At 43.1% G+C, this 20,044-nt stretch overlaps 1 protein-coding gene across 1 annotated transcript in view; it reads right to left on the bottom strand.

Moving 5' to 3' along the window:
* Positions 1–1,118: 1,118 nt before the first annotated feature.
* The window catches only part of LOC133354245 (CMP-N-acetylneuraminate-poly-alpha-2,8-sialyltransferase-like), a 41,980-nt gene continuing 23,054 nt past the window's right edge, over positions 1,119–20,044 (bottom strand). Inside the window, exons 4-5 of the mRNA XM_061570944.1 lie at positions 17,442–17,735; positions 1,119–6,830 (exon numbers count right to left, since the gene is read on the bottom strand). Coding sequence (XP_061426928.1) covers positions 6,548–6,830; positions 17,442–17,735 — 577 coding nt within the window. The 3' untranslated portion in view covers positions 1,119–6,547. The remainder of the gene's footprint in view (positions 6,831–17,441; positions 17,736–20,044) is intronic.

Below are 20,044 nucleotides of genomic sequence, written 5' to 3'. Positions count from 1 at the left end.
TGAAGCCTCCGCTCGACTGAATGAATGAGCGATTACGGTAATTATGAATGCAGCTTTGTGGGTGCCCGGCACAGGACCGTGTTCATAAGTGTGGAGCCTGGAGCGTATTGGCGACCGATGTTATGATTAATCAACTCCAGGCTGCTGCTTCGCCATGGTTTAGCAAACTGTGCTCACTCCACATTTCACTTCATTGCTGAGAATCACAAACACACATGTCACTGCAGGAGACAACACCACAATGGTCTGTATGTTCACAAGAGGAGTCTGCCCCTACGTGTGCCCACCATGGCTAGGCTATTAAAGCCAGCAGCACCTGCTCTGCGAGCCTGAAACATTAGATGAATACAAATTTAATCGAGGTACCCTCTTGCCAGAAGCTCTAACAGCTCATTATAGCCAACTGCATGGGGCACAAATGAACTGGCACTCTTTTTGATGATTTGAGGTTTACTTTGCATGCATGTGGCGTGAACTGGTGCTGGTAGCCTGATCGGATTCCAAGACTCAATACTCGGGCCAATTTCAGAAGAGCATATGTGGGTGGGCATGCTCACACTCTTACGGGAGGGGGTGCAGGAAGGCCAAGACCACACATGGCTTAAGAGTCTTCCCAGTCTCTTCAATTCATGAAAGAGGCAAAATTGCGTTGTCAACTAAATGGCTGAACTGGGTTTGGCATTCGAGTCAAGGTCATGGCTCTGGTTTAACCTGAACTCAATTTAGCCTCAAATTCAGCTATTTCTGCTTACCCTTGTTACATGGAGGGAATGGGAAAATAATAAACTACACAGCAAGCCTCTCTCACTGGCTAGGAAACTTATCGCATACGTTGATCATGGTACTTGTGTGGGGAGCTGAAATGCAAAGTTCCCATATACATCGGAGTGGCAAAAACATGTTAAACTTTCACATTTTTCTTCAAAATAAGAATTACATTTCATAAAATGCTATACAAACACGATTGTCACTGAAGCAATCTTAAAATATGGCAAAGAGAACTAATTAACAATGTAGAGATAAACATTTCGAGAAATTACCTCAAATATGAAGTCTCCCAGCTAATTATTGCCGACCAGTTGATAGCGACGTGCATGAATACTTTGTAGACAACAGGGCGTGTTTTATAATCATTTATTTTTCAAAGCCATCACAAACACCAAGTACTTCACCAGCCTTAGAAATAAAGCGCCGACAATTAAAACACACTTAGTCCACTCAAAACTCCTGTAAAAACGATGACCTTAAATTACAGAATGTCTTCGCAGGGCGCTTAGAATACTTCCTCACGCCACTTGCGTAACATTTCTTTTTCTCACGTGCCAAAAATGTATCAGCTTCTCCCACAGCGTACATGGATAAAGCTGCAACAACTGCTCCGATCCCTTATTATTAAAAATGAAAACCTAACAAAGGTCACATTAAGCCACGAAAGGCCAGGGTTAGTGGGGGCCCGGGGTTGGGTGTCCGTGGCAACCTGCCGTAGCCACGGCAGCGGTGGTCATGGCAGCCAGCCAAGCCCGCATAGTGGGCAGCTATTCACACACGCGACGCACCACTCTGCAATATTTACTATGTTTTTGTTGTTAACATGCTAGTGTTGTGCTGCTTATTATGGAGACAATGGTTTGTCGACTGTAAAAGAAAGTTACGAAAAGTTAACAAAATACTAAAGTTTTTGACGACAACCATTGCACATAAATTAAAGGCAAAGACCGTCAAGGCAGGCCGTGACCCCACCTCCAGCAAACACGCTTCATTCTTCAGCAGCACCCGTAACACGCAACGTTGCAGGAATCTGATACCCAAACAATGGCAATATTTTGGCGAATAAAATGTGGAACATTAATTTAAAAAAATACCAAGGCTGTCATTAAATAATGTGTTCTATGATTTATGTGATGAGTTTCCTTAAAAGTGCAATGCACAAGTGGGGCCAAACTGTGAAGCACATGGAACTGGACACTTGGAGAAGCGCACATTTAAATCAACTCAAGGATGGTGGGGCACACCTGTGATCCAAAGCTTTGAGTAAAGATTGGTATATCAAGTAGAATTGTTAAACTCCCTTACCCGTGGGTATCTCCAGTTTCCTTACACAAGCAAATACTCCTTAAAATGTAATTGGTCAAACATCCCAATGCAGGATCATTTTAAAAGTCTTCAGACTATAAGGCATACGAGTTTTGTTTTTAACAGTGATGTTCGTCTTCGAGCGTTAAAAATAGACGCGCATTAATAACCCCACTTCCTCCAGGTGCAAGGTTGTTACGCAATATAAACATTGACATTGGGTTTTACACTTTCCCTTATACACCGATGTTTGGGTTTTAACAGCATAAATAGCAAATTGAAAAATGTCCTCATGAGGCATTACCAGAGAAATAAATGACATTATTTACATCATTATTAGGCTTGCAGGCAGTGGTTATTGCTTCAATAAAAATAAGCCAATTACAAAATACGAAGACTAATTGATTTTTCTGCATGCAATGGATAAGGTAATACTATCTCGCTGGCTGGCTCGTGCGGGCGCCAACTCAAACTACACTTGTGCACTTCCAGAGCATTAATGGGAGTATTGAGAGAGGCATGGTAGGATATGGCACTCCTTGTAAAATGGCAATATCTGAAGCTAAAGCTCTTGTGGAATAGGCAGAAAGGCCTCACGAGATCTGGTACTGTGGCGATTTTCTCAAGGACTGTACACATCCACTACCTCCAGTTGCCTCTGGCAAATTTACTTAAACACTGACCTCAAGTTTGATATTGAGTGGAAGTAAGCCAGCTGATTATACCTTTTAAACCAATAATGTGAACATTCGATGAATTTAGCAATTCAACCAATCAGGAATTATGCCAGTACTTCACTTGTCATGCAAAACAACCTCTCCATCAGCTTCATAATAACTGATGTTCAACTGCAACCTCTGCATCATGTTCAGTTTTAAAAATAAGCAATTAATTTTAACCATATATCAGACGATACCAGCTTGGACCCCTTCTTAGATTTTGCTTTTGTTCAAAGGCTAGTTGCTACAAAGGTTGGATTTTAAAATCCATGACCTCTAAAAACAGTGAATACATCAAAAGAGGCCAATTTTTTTCACCGATTCATTTTGGAATTAAAAAAATATTCAAATGAGATGAAATAAACTGTCTAAGAAGACAAGCCAATGCGAAAACAATAATATTCAACAAAAACATTAGGACCAATGAATGTTTTGAGGATAAAAGCAGTTGCCCCAGTTTTTGGAATAAAATCTGTAAAATAATTTTAAGTCTCAATTTGCCAGTATTTTTCCACAGAACATGGTCAGGAACTGCCTTTTCGCCTGAACAAGAATTACATTAACCTCTGACACAATTATAAGCTGCATTACTGAGGGAAAAAAGGCTTAAACGCTACGATCATGCACACTGCCACAGCGCCTTGGTGATATCCCAACACTGATGATGCGACATCACGAGAGTGCAATAAACAAAACGCCTGACCAGTGGTTCTCAAGCTTCATGGACTAGCGGAAAACTTTCAACACTCAAAGCGTTTTTGCAGACCACCACGCAGTAGAAAATAAGAATATGAATTCCTGCAGTCACGAAAGCTCTAAGTCAAGATTTAAAAAATATGGTGTTTTGTGAAAAAAGTTGTAACATCTGCAGCAGGTCCACACGGACCACTTCCCCAGGCCTTGCAGACCACTGACCGCAGGTTGGGAACTACTGCACGAGACCATCATTTAAATGTCTACTTCTCATTAGTGGCACTTCAAACCCACCCTAAGTAATATCAAGCTACCTTTGTTTAGGTAGTGTTTTTACGGATATCAGATACAGTTCTTCCTCTTATTTCTAAGAGATGTTGCACTGTCGTGGTTCAATTCATCAGTGTCTCTGCAGACACCCCCCAGTCTCTGCGTTGTATTGAACCACGACTGGTGCAGGCCTTAGCCTCCCCGGCAAGGGCTCTACATTTGAGTTCCCCCAAAAGAGGCAATCGTAAAACGGTGAGGGGTGTTAGCAGGGAACATCATGCACCGCCGGCAGCAAGACGGCTCATGAGCACGGCTCAAGGCAGACTTGCAGCAGGTGACAATGCCAGTTTAGCTCGCGCTCACTGATCCGTGAAGACATGGTGTACTTTCTATTGTAATAAAACATATCCTGTTGCTCTTTTGATGTTACAGGGAATCTATCCACACAGTGTGTTCCTGCATGATAGACATAACAGAGAATTTCCTCTAAGCTTACAATCCATTCAACAATGGTCCTCATACACACCCAGTCAAGGGGATACTGCACCTGAGGTTGATTGCAGTTGCAGCTTTGTTGCTCGGACTAACAGTGGAGCTGCCTGCACGACAGGCTCATATGAAAAAACAGGGACACGAGCGTCTACTCATTTTCACAGTACAAAAAAACTAAACACTACCAATGTCTACTGCTACCCGGTCAGTCTTCAAACACGTACATATTTCCAGCAAGAGCTTTAAAAGCAACAAGTGGCTTTTACCTTGTTTTACAATACAACACACTTTGAATTTATTATATAGCATTTAAATGCGACCATATCTCAAGACAGTATACGGAACAGTGAGCATATTAATTGTTTGAAACTGTCAGTCGTAGGCAGAGGCAAAAAAAGGTCTTGAGCCTGGACTTGAACAGGGGATATGGGGTTGAGACCACGGACCGCTGAGGAAAGGGGAGTTCTAGACTATGGGGGGCAGCAGAGGAAAACCTTTTTCGTATCGAAATCCCAGTGGCCAAGTGCACCATGCATTGCCAACCCTGTTTGATAACGCCATTGTGCTGAATGCAGCGCCATGCGCTCGACCCAACCTCTGTGCCCCCATCTACACAAGTGACATCTTATTAAGACGAGTGGCTTGTACTTGTCTTCTCATGAAGGCAGTACATAATATATACAAACGTATTATCACTTGGTAAAGAAGGGAGACCACACGCATACACCGCATTTTAAAAATGACCCTGTAATTGGATGGCTAACATTTTGGTAAAATTGCAGAAAAGTTTACTTCTACAATGAAAGCAAAAACAAAGATTGCTGTTAGTCGTTAGTCAAATAACCAAATGCTGGATAAAAATGTTGACTGAATCATCTTACCAACCACAGTGAAAATTCACTCACAAAAAAAACTTCTTCTTTGTTTTTATAAGGTAAAATAGCCTGAGCACACTGATAGAATAAGGTACCCAACTTAAATTAAGCTATCAAATGAATATAGAGTAATAACAATGTTATTACTCTATATTCAATGTTATTACTGCCTTCCAAAACATAAAGTTGTTACTTACTAAGAGTAATGTCACTGTATTGGTGTTATTTGGTGTAAAAAGTGTTTCCATTGCTAAGCAGTGGTCAATGTGTTTGGGCTGAAATGTAAAAAAACTAAAAGGTTTTGTCCCCAAATAAATACATAATGCACAATCTCGTCATCTTTGCAGCACAGGACAGAGATTAGCACTTATCTAAAAAAAAAATCCGTGTTCACTATTCGAGATTACCGTTTGTGAGTGCACACTTTACAAAATCACACGAGGAAGGAACACGTGAAATGTGTACGAAGGTAAAACCAAAAACCATTTCCTTCAACCCCAAACACAAGGAGCATCATTATTTCTCCACATATTCCCGTCACGGCAAGCCGCACTCCCTCCCCAGGAACCCCATACACATCGATGTCTGTGTGCGTGGCTTGGTAGAGCACACCCCTCGGCAGGGCAAGGTGGGCGACGCTATACACAGCACACAAAGGCACCCGCTAGTTCTGCACAAGCTTTAAGGGGCCTGAAATAAACTGCTGAGCTAAGTAGTAAAAGCGATTGATGTGTGTGACCCACTGGCACTCATTGTGAGCTGAATTTGAAAACAAATGTTCTTGTACATTCTGGATATTTTTCCAGGATTTACAGATATGCTTCCTAGTCAAAGACAATGAGTAAGTATTCACTCGAAGATCACCTCTCACGTGCAGAGTAACAACTCCCAATGTATAATATGGCTTCTGTCCCCTGATGCCAGCACACTGACCGGGCTGGAGGTTCAAGCTGACACCGCGTGTTTGTGAATCCATACGGTGCTCATCTGGGAAGTCAATTATTTTCAGGTCCACATCTACACTTCCTCTCTGTTAAGCAGCCAGCAGTCACAAAACCTCTTTGTGGCTCTCACTTTTTCCGCTTGGAAAAGACGTGCTGATATCTTATTTTCATCAGTTCTTTTACCTGCATTTTGCTTATTACGGCACCACTCACCTCTGCACCACTTGTAACACACTTCCACAAAACACTGTATGACAGACCCTCAAAAGAGTGCACCTTCCACTTAATAAGAAATGTGCAGTGATGATTTAACACCAATGTATACTGATGTATTCATGTTGAACTTCTTCCGCACCGTACGCAGCCAACCGTGCTCATCAGAGGTGCAGACTAGCACCTTGTGATGACGAGGGGCCTTTGATGATCCTCACGTGCAATTCTCTCTCCCCGTGCTTTGGGTCGCTCCTACACATCACGCTGATCAACGACCAGTACACTTCCCTGTAGTCAACTTGAGGGCACCGAGAGAGTGGAGGCGGTGCAGCGTTCGATACTCGAGCGGCATGGCGTGTGGGCCGGCACGCGACCGGTAGCGGTACCGAAGGCCCTCATAGTAGTGGTAGCGCACGGGTTGGCCAGCGATGTTGTACTGGAAGGGCCAGAAGCCATAGAGGTGGATCTCGCGACAGAAGCGGGTGGCCAGTGTGTACATGAGCAGGCCGGTCGTGGGTCTTTTGATGTACACCTTGTTGGTCAGCCAGTAACTGTATGCACAGAATAGAAGGAAAGGACAAATATCTCCAAGTTAGAATTATGGAGCGTTGGGCCTGGTGATTTTGGCAGGCACCATTAAGGTCAAACACACCACACAAGGTCTTGGTATGGCCACCACACCAGCCTTACTGCTGTTGTCTGCCCAGCATTTATTTTAGGTCAAGTTGGCCTTGGGAAGGTCTAGATCAGGCGTAATAATAATTTCAACTGGTAACTTGCACAGTATATCTCACTCTCAAAAGAGAGACGACTCAAGTGGTGCAAGGAAGCAGACAAGTGGGAAAATCTGCCATGCAATGAGCCGGTAGTAAATTCCACCCCACCCACTGAGCTCTGCAGTGCTCTATATATTAAGTTGCTATTAGCAGCCAATTAATAATAGACATCAACTAATTAGGATGTAATAATAATTTGAAAGCTCTGTTAATGCACTACTGAATGGGGGTTGTTTGACCATATTTCACCATACTGGTCAATGCAGATTTCTGTAGGGGGAGGGGGGTGGGAGTCAAGCCCTGCAAAGATATCAAGTCAAGTCAATTTTATTTTTCTTAAACACGTGGTGCCTTTCTAACACACATCTGCCATCCAAATCTAACATGTTTATGGTAGATGTCGTTACTGCAGGAATTACTCTTTGGTTATTTCGGTAAAGTCACGTAGAAAGAAATTAAATTATAATAAATTACGACGTTTCGTTTGCTACACAATCAACCATCATCAGGTACAAATGAATGAGAAAACAAACATAGTAAACTTGGAAATATAATGCAATACAACACAGAGAGTCGGCCAACACAAGAGTCAACACCCCACCTGGTTGATTACGTTCTTCCAAAGATTGCTAGATTTGAGAGAGAGACAAAACATAGACACCGAGACACACAGACAGACACAGAAGCAGAGAGAGACTCACACAAAGACAAACAGAGAGAGACACACACATAGGCACACAAAGACGTCTCTAACCAGAGTTGATTGAATTGGAACAGTGCACAAACCACCTCACCCCCACTCCTCTAGTACAAACCACACACGTACACAAAGACTCCTGTTTGACCTTACAGAATACATACACACAATCATACGAAGGCCAGCATGGCATTAAAGTGGGTGCTCGGCCAACACCATTCATGCCGGGCGACCTTTGTTTCCTCGGTGCTGATGTAACATTCACAAAAGGCTGAAAGTTGACCTCGTAGAGATTCAGACCATGTTTATATATCAATTTTCAAAGGTTATGTTCATATCCAGGAATACAACGCAAGTCACTGCGTTTGTAACATAGCAGTACGAATCATGATGCCACCTCTCCTTCAGAACACACACTCAAAAACACCAATGTATCTGTACAGGCTATACACCATTACAAATACCTGGAATGATAATTATCACGACTTAAAGCTTTCGTGACTGGAGGAATTCATATTCTTTGGGTCTTTCAGTAAAGTCACGTAGATCGGTTCAAAGAAAATAACAAAAAAACTACGACGTTCCGATAGCAACACGATCAAAACGTCGTAGAAGGCTGTCTCTGTTATTTTCTTTAAAAATAACAAAAAACTACGACGTTTCGATCGAAACACGATCGACACCTTTTGCAAGGAATCATGTCAGCATTAACCACACATACTTGTGGTGAACATGCAAACAAAAACATGCTATGGTAATAAATCCATTGTCTTTGAAGCTGATTAATATACACCAGAGACAGCCTTCATTATAGCTCAGACTCAATCAGCGTTAGACCAGAGAACGCCAAAAGGCCAAAATCCATTCTCTGGTCTAACACTGGTTGAGACTAGGCCCAAAAGAAGGCTGTCTCTGGTGCAAAAGGTTTCTGTTTGGGTGTTTGAACATCTTAACACCTGTTTAATTGCCAGAAAAATTAAAACCTACTCTTATATCACCATTACATCACAAACTCTAAATTATTTGTCATTTATTTATTCATGTTCAAATGTTAACAGCATTATAGAAAACTGAGCCCACGCTGCTCTTGTGAGCCAAAAAATAAATAATGAAAGTCGATTACAAATTAATATTTGTATGCATAAAATAACAGCCTGTAACCGCACGCAAATACCCAAAATTTCCCACATTCTCAAGAAAAGCAGCTCACGGAGCGACAGTGTTTGAATAGGCAGGCATGCTCATTAAAGACCAATGCATTTAGTTTGACTTTCTCACAAGGGAAGGGCAATCTGACAACAGCAATTCATTACAAAAAAATAACCGTGACAACCTGTGATTTGGTTTAATGTGCCAGCATATTTTAGAAATGTGTCATAACAGATGGCAAGTAGCAAGCACAAAATAAGATCTCAGTTGATTGCGACATCAAACTCTTCATAATTTTAAAACATCCTCTTTGCTATCTTATAATGTTGAGTCAATTAAACCTTTCAAATTAATGCTGAAGTGTGTTTTGTATGTTTTTATAGATTTTTCTGGATCCAATTTCAATGCCAGATGTGTTTTGCATTTATTATCAATAACTTTTTAGGCAGACAGCTAAACTCATAAACATATACAAAGTGTGAAATTAATGTGAAATATAAAAAGTTAAAGAACAGAAACATTGCAAACAATTGCAAGACACGAGCGTGCGAAAGTTATCATGCGTAGAGCGTGGATAAGTATCTCACACGAGGGGAACCTGCCTGCGTCTACAAGAGCTCCTAGTGAGGCACAACAACTGCATTCACTCACTTCACAGGTGGACACGGATACTCAACCATGGTGCCCCAAGAGGCTTCAGAACAATCCCTAACATGCTCCCATGTCAGAGTGTCCCTGTGGGAACCACGCGTTCCACACAGATTTCAGAGCTCACTTTCCAACCTACACCTCCCTTGCAAAGAAACGTTGTCTCAATGAGCCTGACCTGATGAAAAGAAGGCAACTGGCTGCTGACTAAATAACATCAGGCTGAGATGATTAGTTTAGTTTGTGGTCCTTCCCCCCCACAAACTCCGATTAGCACGGTTGGCTACGTATGGTGAGAAAGAAGCTCAACATGCACACATGTTATGATTGGTGCAGACATCCACACTATGATCGACAGTCTCTACAGATAACACGAGCATCCTGTCAGCAGGTGTCTGGAGCAAGGAAGACAAGGTGGTGTGCTGGGATACAGAAGTGGGGTAGGTGGTATGTGAAGGTGAAAGGGGCCTTCATTAAGTGCTATACTGCCAAAGTAATAACATCCCAGCCAATTAGCACTTGCGATGCTGTGCAAAAACTGCTAATATTACCTTCCGCTGCTGCATTTGTTCATTATGCCAATTCTTTTTTGTGCCAGTTAACCTTAACAGGTTTATTTATTTGCATATTTATTAGAGAAAAGTAACTCTTAACATACTTCCTGCTAAGAATGGTAAAAAATACTTTATAAGTAGAATTCTATGATATATGTGGTTGCATGAGGGTGTGTGTGTACTCTGTTGTGTAGGGAGCACTTAGGTTGGCACGGCACACGAGGGGGTGGGTGGCCAGCACCGCACCCGGCCACCTTTGTCTCCCCAGTGGCGATGTTTAACCACCGCACCAGGTGCTCATCTGAGGCCGAGTCGATCGAGGGGAGGCCCAGGACCGGTTCAGATAATCGTCACTGGTGTTGGCCGTGAGCGAGAATCAAACTTCATAGGTGCTCGCTAACAGCACTTGCCAACAGTTTGTTATGGCTATACAATAACAGTGGCGAATATGTGAACTGCTCCTAGGTCGACTCAGCCTTAAAAGAGTACCTGGGGACATCATGTGTGTAAACATCAGTACTAGGGAGCCAGGCATAGTGTTGGTCACCTACCCCCTCGTGTGCCGTGCCGTGCCGGCCTTAATACATGCTCACGAACAGCACTTTCCCAAAATACTGAGCATGTCTGGAGTTTTTATGTGTGCCTTCATTTATACTGGCCATTATGCCTGCAATCACATTCACCTGTGTTTGTATGCATCTGCCTGTTAGCAAATTTTGTTGTGCTTTTTCATAAAAAAAATAATGCTCAAGAGGCCCAAATGGATTTGATTTTAAAGTGACCTTCCGTACACTGCAAATGTCTTTGGGCCTTCCAACTGTGTTAAAATGCTTTACCAGATACATTTGACAAAAGTTGAGAGATTCTCACGATTCCTCATCCGGAATCAACTGTGATGCCGCTTGCTGGTATTAGCCAGACTGCCATTGAAACATTATCTAGGCATTACCCATACGTTGCAATGGCAATTCCAACATCATTATTATTCAACTTAGTTATGCTGGATAGCCTTACCGAGGCTTATTCAATAGGGTCCTGCCAAGTAATTGCAGTAGAGGGTGATGAATGCTATTCATAATCCCAACTGAATAAAATGAAAACGGCTGTAGGGCCTGGACAATATGTTGGAGGCCAGCCGTGGCATGGTCCTTACCCACACCGATGCATGGCCAGAATGCGTGGATCGTCATTGGCAGAACCTCCGTTGGAATCCCATTCAAAATAAGAGGTTTTAACATGGGAATCAGAATCTTATTTTGACTGGGGGAATCCAGTATGGGTGGGTCAGCAAGTTACAACAGCACAGTACAAAAACCACAATAGGAGTGCAAAATTGAGAAAATTGTAAGCAAGTCACGAAATCGAAATGCAAAATTATCTATATATAAAATGGAAATTTGTGAATGTGTGTCTGTTCAAAATGTATAGCGTACTTCCCGACATGCAACAAACTTGAAATTTGCCATGTGGGTACTTTCCAGACTGTACACCATGCAAAAATATAAAAATAGACTTTTGTGTTTTTTTGGGGGGGAGGGGGGGCACAATAATGGATATATTTTGCACGGAAAGTAAGATGTGATGTCACCCGCGCATGCGGAAGCGTCACGCAGTGTGCCTGCTCATGTCACTCCCCCCCCAACCCTCAGCGAGTAAAGTGCCATACAGACGTGTTGCAGGTCTCAGGCGTTCTTCGCGCACCATTGCTGCTTTATTATTTCAGTCGTTTACTGTCCTACGCACCCTGAAAGTTGTGTGTTTGCAGCAAGCGCGTGTATGTGTACCTATGGACGCGCGCGTTTGTGTGTGGGGTGAGCGGTAGTGTAGTGCTTCACGTACTGTCTCTGTGTTTGTGTCTGTCTGTGTGTCTGCGTGTGTGTGTGGGGGGAGCGGTAGTGTAGTGCTTCACGTGCTGTCTGTGTGTTTGTGTCTGTGTGTTTGTGTCTGTGTGTGTGTGTGGGGGGAGCGGTAGTGTAGTGCTTCACGTGCTGTCTGTGTGTTTGTGTCTGTGTGTTTGTGTCTGTGTGTGTGTGTGGGGGGAGCGGTAGTGTAGTAGTTCGCGCGCCGCGCTACGAACCCAGCGACCCGAGTTCGATTCTCGCTCACGGCCACCACCGGTGACGATTATTGAACCGGTCCTGGGCCTCCCCTAGGTCGACTCCGCCTCAAACGAGTAACTGGTGTGGTGTGTGAACATCGCCACTGGGGAGACAAAGGCGGCCAGGCGTGGTGAATCCAAGTCCCAGGCGAAGCCGAGTAGGAAAGATAGTTATATATAAGTCCGATTTATCAAAATTGGGCAAGGCCGCAAAAACAATAACAAAACAGTTCCAGACCACACCAGGATAACACCACACACAGTAGTCCATCAATGAAAAGGCACATTAACATTGAAATATCGTTACACAGGTAATAATCAAAGTTACAAATCACATTTACAAATGTGACTTTACCCAGCACCAATATTCTGCTTCAGAATCACCCACAGAAGAATAAAGGTTCCTGATTGAATCATCCAGGGTGGAATCATAGGAAATAATTCTTGCAGGAATCTTCCAGGTCTAATAATAACATTATTACCTAATAACAAGTTGCTTTTATTTCACAGATATCATACAATGAGGAACACACAACAGACTAGGTATTGTGCCACACTAATGACTTTCGGAAGAAAAAAACATAGCAAGGACATTTATGAAAACCCCCGCATGTATGGCATAATTCCTATTCGGAAGAAATTAAGGGACCTTAGACACAAAAGAATGCAATGTTATTCCGATCCCTGTTTCTCAGAAACCGTCATTCGCCGATTTGGAAGCAGGCTGTTTACTCACAGATCGATATACCTTTCAGGAAGCCATTGTCATCCTGTTCGCAGGAAGAAAAGCCTTTAAGTATGGGGCATTTGTAATGAGTTTCGCTATCATTGTGTTGCCATTGAGGTACACTAAGACAGTAAAACTGTTTCAAGACATAGCTAACATTGCTCGAAATTACCCACAACCTAACATCAAGCAGTTTCACAGAAGCACTAAAAGCGTTGTGTTCAGGTTTAATTGCTTTGCATCTCAATACCCACTGCAAGTGAGGGTGGTAGGGCAAGTGAATGTCAAACACGTGTCGCTTGCCAGGAGGCAGGAAGGATAAAACAAGATTTGTATGCAGTTGACACATATCGACTGGGTCTAAAAGTGGGCTGTGGGTTGATGTCAACATCAAGATCACCAATGGGGAGAGACGTGGGCAGAGATGGCGCTGGCCTCTCAGACCCTTTGTGTCATATTCTTTGTGTCATGCCACCATTGCTAACAGCTCATTCCCACAAGGGCCCATCCGACCCATTATCAAGAGACATTGTAACACATTATTATAAACTGCGCTGTGCTCCATAATTTGATGAAGAATAAGACAGCTTTAAACAAAGGTTGTTGATAGTTTCCAGTAATGGTCTGGATAGCCAGATGTCTGCTGACGGTTTAGGCTACTTTGCGCTTTGACACACCAGGTTCGAAAAGCATTCACGGGTTTTTTTGGTTGTAACATTTTACATTCAGTATATGGCAAATATTTACTTGTTTGTAAAATATTTGCAATGGATAAGTTAGGAGTGATTGCATGCCCCTCCCTCCACCACCACTTGCCGCTGTTCACCCTGTAGCAAACATGGGAAGGACAGAGAAAGGTGAGCTTTCTCTTTCCCAATCAATACCCCTGCTATCTGCTGCCGTCACCATTAACTCGTACACTTCCTGGAGCTACATTTAAGAACACCCACTACCCCTACGAGCACATCTTCCAGTCATGTCTAACACACACACCCCTTTGTCAGTCCACTTGGATGAAGGCTTCCCCCACGCCATGTCAGTTGAGAAGGTCATTTGATCATGCATCACAACCACTGGCCACTGCACATTGGTGAAGGCGAGGGCTCCAAAATCGTCTCAGACATGACTCGTCACTGGCGTTAGTCAGGGTTGCGATTTCCGCATGGAAAATGCGGAAGGAGGGTTCAAATTTTCCCGCATTTTTGCTAAAGTCAACCGCAAACGGTGGAAAGACTACTATGACCGCGCGCTTTTAACAACACGTTAATGCGTTCTATTGGAAAGGATACATGCAAGGCCCAGCATCACGTAGGGCTTTGAGTTACTGATTGGAATGAATATATGATTTCCGCATTTCCGCACAAGAACCACATACTTTATTCAAATGCGGAGCCGTGATTACGAGCACATGTACATGATGTATCCTTTCCAATAGAACGCATTAACGTGTTGTTAAAAGCGCGCGGTCATAGGAGTAGTCTTTCCACCGTTTGCGGTTGACTTTAGCAAAAATGCGGGAAAATTTGAACCCTCCTTCCGCATTTTCCATGCGGAAATCGCAACCCTGGCGTTAGTCATGGTCGGGAATCAAACTGAGGTCACCGGGTTATGAACACAGTATGCTAACAACTTCGAAACCATTCCCCACCCCCCCCCCCCCTATGTGTATTTAGTATTTATGAAAATACTAAATACTCTCGCAAAATTCTCTGCACTAGACCAAGGGTCTGCAAGCCTTTTCAACTTCTAGATACCCTTTTGATGTAGCTTTAAAATGTTTAGGTGGGGAGTAGATATTGTGCGAGCCCTCCTCTAATGACCCAGTGGACCCCCTCTGGAGGTCATGACCCACCATTTGAAAAATACTGTCAGACTCTGCAAATAATTTATAAGGGTATAGTTATCTTCTGTGATTAGTGTTGCTTTATTCTCAGATAGTTAAATAAGGCCTTCACCATCAGTTTGCTATATAACCTTGTAATCAGCCTTGAGGTCTTCGGATAAGATACGGATCTGCAAAGCTGAGCTTTACCTGTTTTCAGAATACAACTTGTGAAAAACCAACGAATAGAGATACAAACATACAGATACAGTGTTGCTATAGAGATAAACACACATCATTAATGACATGTCTAAGATAACAATATATACGCGGTGCCATCACATGGAAATACACATATATATATTTCACGTGGATATCTATAGTATGTAAAGGCATAAGACAAAAATGCCCTGGCAACAGGAGGGTTGACCTCAGCCAGCCGTGCCTTGAAGCCTCTGCCACGTTAATAATTTAACTCCTTCCAATTTTGACACTGTCTGAATACAACCACTTCGCCAAAATGTTTCAAATCTGCAGATATCGGCTCAATCACATCTATACTTACACTTATTAGCACTGTGCTCACTTAAAAGCGAATGTGTGTCCACATGCTGCTTAAGCAGTATTCATGGTTTTTCATTAATTTCAAGAACAAGTATTTTAAGAGATTTTTTTGCAATGTGTAACAAAACTGTTCAGTCTAGGTATTGCAAAAGTATTCACAAATTATGTGGATTGTATTTCACTGGGCAGTTTACGAGCTGGTGGCAAAGTTCACACAATAGCTGTTTATCCAGCACATATTGCAGTCTGCACAAAATGGGCTGCCTATGTCCCTGAGGCACAATGGTGTACATGGTAAAAACACACCACACTTGAGTGATGGCTCAGTGGTAATGTTCAAGGACGGGGTTTGGGGTAGTCGGCCAGTATTGGGTTAAACCCATCCTGGGTAGGACTCCCTTCCCAGGGAGACCAACAGATAGACCCTACGCCTACATAAAATATCATCTGCTGGATAAAATGATTACTTATAGCTTTTTTGCAGTTTTTAATATTTTCCCCCAAACCTTCCATTTTTCAAACCAACCCCTGGAGAAGCGCTACATTCTTTAATAAACGTGCTGTATAAATACTACATGTAATTTTATCTGACTGGCCTTTTTTCACAAACCTGCCATATCGACGGTTATTTGGATAAAATCTGCCTCCAGGCTTCATAGCTTATTGGGACAGTATTCGTAGACATACATCAAAGTTTTTATTTTATATTAACAGTTTTGGATACAGTGTTCAGACGAATCACAAGACAACCCTCTCAATATCTACATGTAGGGTCAGCGAGAGACAAAAATACAACAAAGACGAAGGGCCCCCTCTGTAGCCATTCACATTGTTTGGGCAAGTGCTGTTTCGCAAGCATCTATTCAGGCAAATTCACAAAATCAGTTTAGTCCGTCACTATTATTGTCTGATATTAACCTTGTTTGATGTACGATAACAGATTTTTTTTCAGGTAACGGTGTTATTTTAATTGAACTAATTTCTTAAAATAAATGTCAACTCTAGTTTATTACGTGAGCTTGGACATTTTGTTAGTCTTTTAAACATCTAGTTTTCCTACAAATACATGTATTGCTTTATCCAACTAGTTTCAGGTCACATTCTGCATATGCGATAAAGTAGAAACTGGTCCAGTGTGCCTGCTTAAATAAATTCTGCTGGAAAACATTAGTCCAAAAGGCCCATACGGTGATGTCGCGAAACATTAAGTAAAAATATGCTTGTATTGTGCTACTTTCTTATGTATTACCCCTACACCAGAGCAGCAAATTATACATTTTGACAATTTCATCAACAAGGGAGATAAAACCCACATCTTCTCACACTGCACACGCATACACATACAAGCGTGTCTCGCTTAACGCGCGAGACACGTGCCGCGAAAATTGCTCGGTAAGCTCGGTAAACGATCGTCGTTTCTCAACGACCCCCATGTTCAAAGCTGAGCTATGTGTCAGCACCAAAATGTTCCTCTCTTGCACACATTTTTGACGTGAAAAACACAAATTATAATTTTAAAATAAAGTAATAAAACATCAAATGTAACATTTACCGCATATGAAAAACCAGTGCTTGGAGGTGCCTGGCATTTGTTGTTTGAAGGGTAGATGATGTTATTGGGTGGAGGCAGCAGCAAGGACCATGCAGGATCGCAGGTTCAAATATCACTCGCCATTGATGTTAGCCGTGGCTCGGAATCTAACCAGGGTTGCTGAGTTCATAGCCACTATTCGGGGATACGAGATGGGGCGTGATTTCCTGTCCGCAGGGTCTGCAATTAGTAATTAGGACTGCCACCCACCCCTCCCCCGACCCACCCATTACAGTGCCACCACGAGGCCCCCTCCCCCACACGATGAATAATGGAGACACATAGCACAGTTGGAAAGCAAACAGGTGCGGGCCGCTATGCGCCCCCTCCCGCTGCAGGATGCATATCGATTGATCGCCCTCTGCTCGCTAAGCGAACATTTTTCTCGTTGCGAACAAACGGGTCTCAATTTAAATTGCTCGTTATATTTCACAAGAAGAACATGGAAAGCCCAGTGCGGCAGGTGAGCGGTCAGTGTCCGCCCCCTGCTCCACCAATCGAGCCAGCGAGCTGCTGCCCAAAGTGCAAACACTCACCCCCGCACAGCGTGCATCAGCCTGAGGCTGGGGAAGGCGGCTCGAAGAGGGAGGCCCAAGGTCAGCAGCAGGTTGTTGACGCTCTCCACGTGTCGCTCTCCACCTTTGGCCATGAACGCCGGGATCCAGAGGACGCTGCCGTTGAGGGCGCGCAGGCGACGGCCAAAGCGGTCGTGGTCGGCCTGCGTGCGCAGGCCGCCGTACGTGCGCTCCACCACCGACGGGTTCATGGTGACGAAGTCGACGCGCGAGCCGACGTCACGCTCGTAGCCCTCCACTGGTGCCAGGTTACAGCTGTGGTGTGCGTGAGGGGAAGAGACATTGGTGTGTGAGCAAAAGGTGTGATGGTGCTTGAGCGAGGGAGGGTGTGGCAATGTTTTACAATGATGATCAGGATAGTTACAAAAATAATAAAGTTTATTTTCATGACTACGAAATGGAAATAAAATATTAATATTCGTTAGTCCTTTCGGTAAAGTCACATAGGTAGAAATTTGTTCATGAAGCCATCCAGATATATAAACACAGACATAACTTCAACCGAGAAGATGGGTACAAATTGAGCAATCATTGGAAGAATGTTATTAACCAGGTAAAGCCTTAACTGGTTGTTGATTTTTCGATTTAAAGCTTTCGTGACTGCAGGGATTCATCTTCTTGGTTCTTTCGGTAAAGTCACGTAGAAGGGAAGTAATAAAATAATAAAAATAAAACATAATAAAATAATTCTCACGACGTTTCGGCCACAACGCAAGCAGCCGTCCTCAGGTGAAGAACATGTCTGTCGATAAGACAGAGTCTAAATGACACGTCTTAGGCTTGGAGTGTCTATTTAAGCTGTGAGTGAGGAGGAAGAGAGCCTTGACAAAAGAATTTGCATTTGAAGAGGAATTTAGCATATTTATGGGAAATGCAGGAATGCGAATAGTGCTAATTGTGAAATGCGTGGGAGGTGGGCGGGGGGTTTTCAAAGTCATATTATGCCCGTGCATTATGCAGGATTAGCAGCATCAAAGCGAGGGGGCAGGGGCAGCACCAACAAAGGGAAGGAATATGAATAGTATGCAGCTGCAGAAACCAAACAACCACGTAACAAATAGTATAACATTTATATGCTTAATACAATGTACAAAGTAATATATAGTATCGTAATTGTATAGTGAATATATAGCAGTGTGATATACATTAGGGTGGGTAGAATAATACATAGTGTAATATAACAATGTATAAGGTGGTGTATAGTAATACAGTATATAATTTAATGTTGGGTTTGTCTATGGCAGCATATAGTACGGGGAGAGTCCTGTTTGATGTAAGGGAAAAAAGTTTAGCTGGAAGCATATTATATTTTTTGCGACATAGAATTGTAATGTATTACTTACTGTTAGTAGCTCAGCTTATTGGAGAGTATATTTAGTATACTGATGATACTATGAAGTTTATACTTTAGTTTTTTACGTGGTTGTTTGGTTGCTGCAGCTGCATACTATTCACATTCCTTCCCTTTGTTGGTGCTGCCCCAGCCCCCTCCCTTTGATGCTGCTAATCCTGCATAATGCACGGGCATAATATGACTTTGAAAACCCCCCGCCCACCTCCCACGCATTTCACAATTAGCACTATTCGCATTCCTGCATTTCCCATAAATATGCTAAATTCCTCTTCAAATGCAAATTCTTTTGTCAAGGCTCTCTTCCTCCTCCCTCACAGCTTAAATAGACACTCCAAGCCTAAGACGTGTCATTTAGACTCTGTCTTATCGACAGACATGTTCTTCACCTGAGGACGGCTGCTTGCGTTGTGGCCGAAACGTCGTGAGAATTATTTTATTATGTTTTATTTTTATTATTTTATTACTTCCCTTCTACGTGACTTTACCGAAAGAACCAAGAAGATGGTTGTTGATGTTTCCATCTTACCTGCCATTACATTACCAATTTACATTACCAAGTTAAATGTCTTTACATTAACGGGCTAAATGTCTCACTAACACAGCTAACGTTGCCCCTTTCCCTCGATGTGGCGGTGGCTCTCGTTTTGTAGCAGACTATAACTGGCTGTGATGTTGTTGTGTCTCTTTCTTGTGTCTCTTTGTGTAGGTCTCTCTCTGTGCCTCTTTGTGTGTATGTGTCTCTCTCTGTGTCACTTTGTGTGTGTGTCTCTGTGTGTATGTGTGTCTCTGTGCGTCCCTCTGTGTGTCTCTCTCTTGGTGTGTCTCTCTCTCTGTCTCTCTCCGTGCGTGGGTGTGCCTCTCGGTGTGTCTCTCTCTCTCCTTCCCTCGATGTGGTGTTGTCCCTCGTTTGTTCCCCTCGTTTTCTAACGAGCCGGATGTCTCACTAGCACAGCCACCGTTGCGCGTTGATTCGTTTACATTGACATGCTAATCTCTCACAATACAATGGCCACCTCCTCAACTCTCGCTACTCTCGCATCACCCCCCCCCCATCTCGGTTCCTATCTTTGGATTTCCCATTCGCTTAGGCACAATCTCTAACCCCCACCCTTTTGCCCGATGCGGCACCCCCCCCCGTCCCCCTCCCCCTCTCGGCTCTATATACAAGGACTTGTTTCAGCAGCCTGTTTCTCTCTCCCACCTGAAGACG

The sequence above is a fragment of the Lethenteron reissneri genome, chromosome 46 (assembly GCF_015708825.2).
Source record: "Lethenteron reissneri isolate LAM-NWPU_2019-01 chromosome 46, ASM1570882v1, whole genome shotgun sequence".
NCBI classification, from domain to species: Eukaryota; Metazoa; Chordata; class Hyperoartia; order Petromyzontiformes; family Petromyzontidae; genus Lethenteron; species Lethenteron reissneri.
The sequence above is the reverse complement of the archived record's forward strand: the minus strand, read 5'-3'. Positions and strand labels throughout refer to the sequence as shown.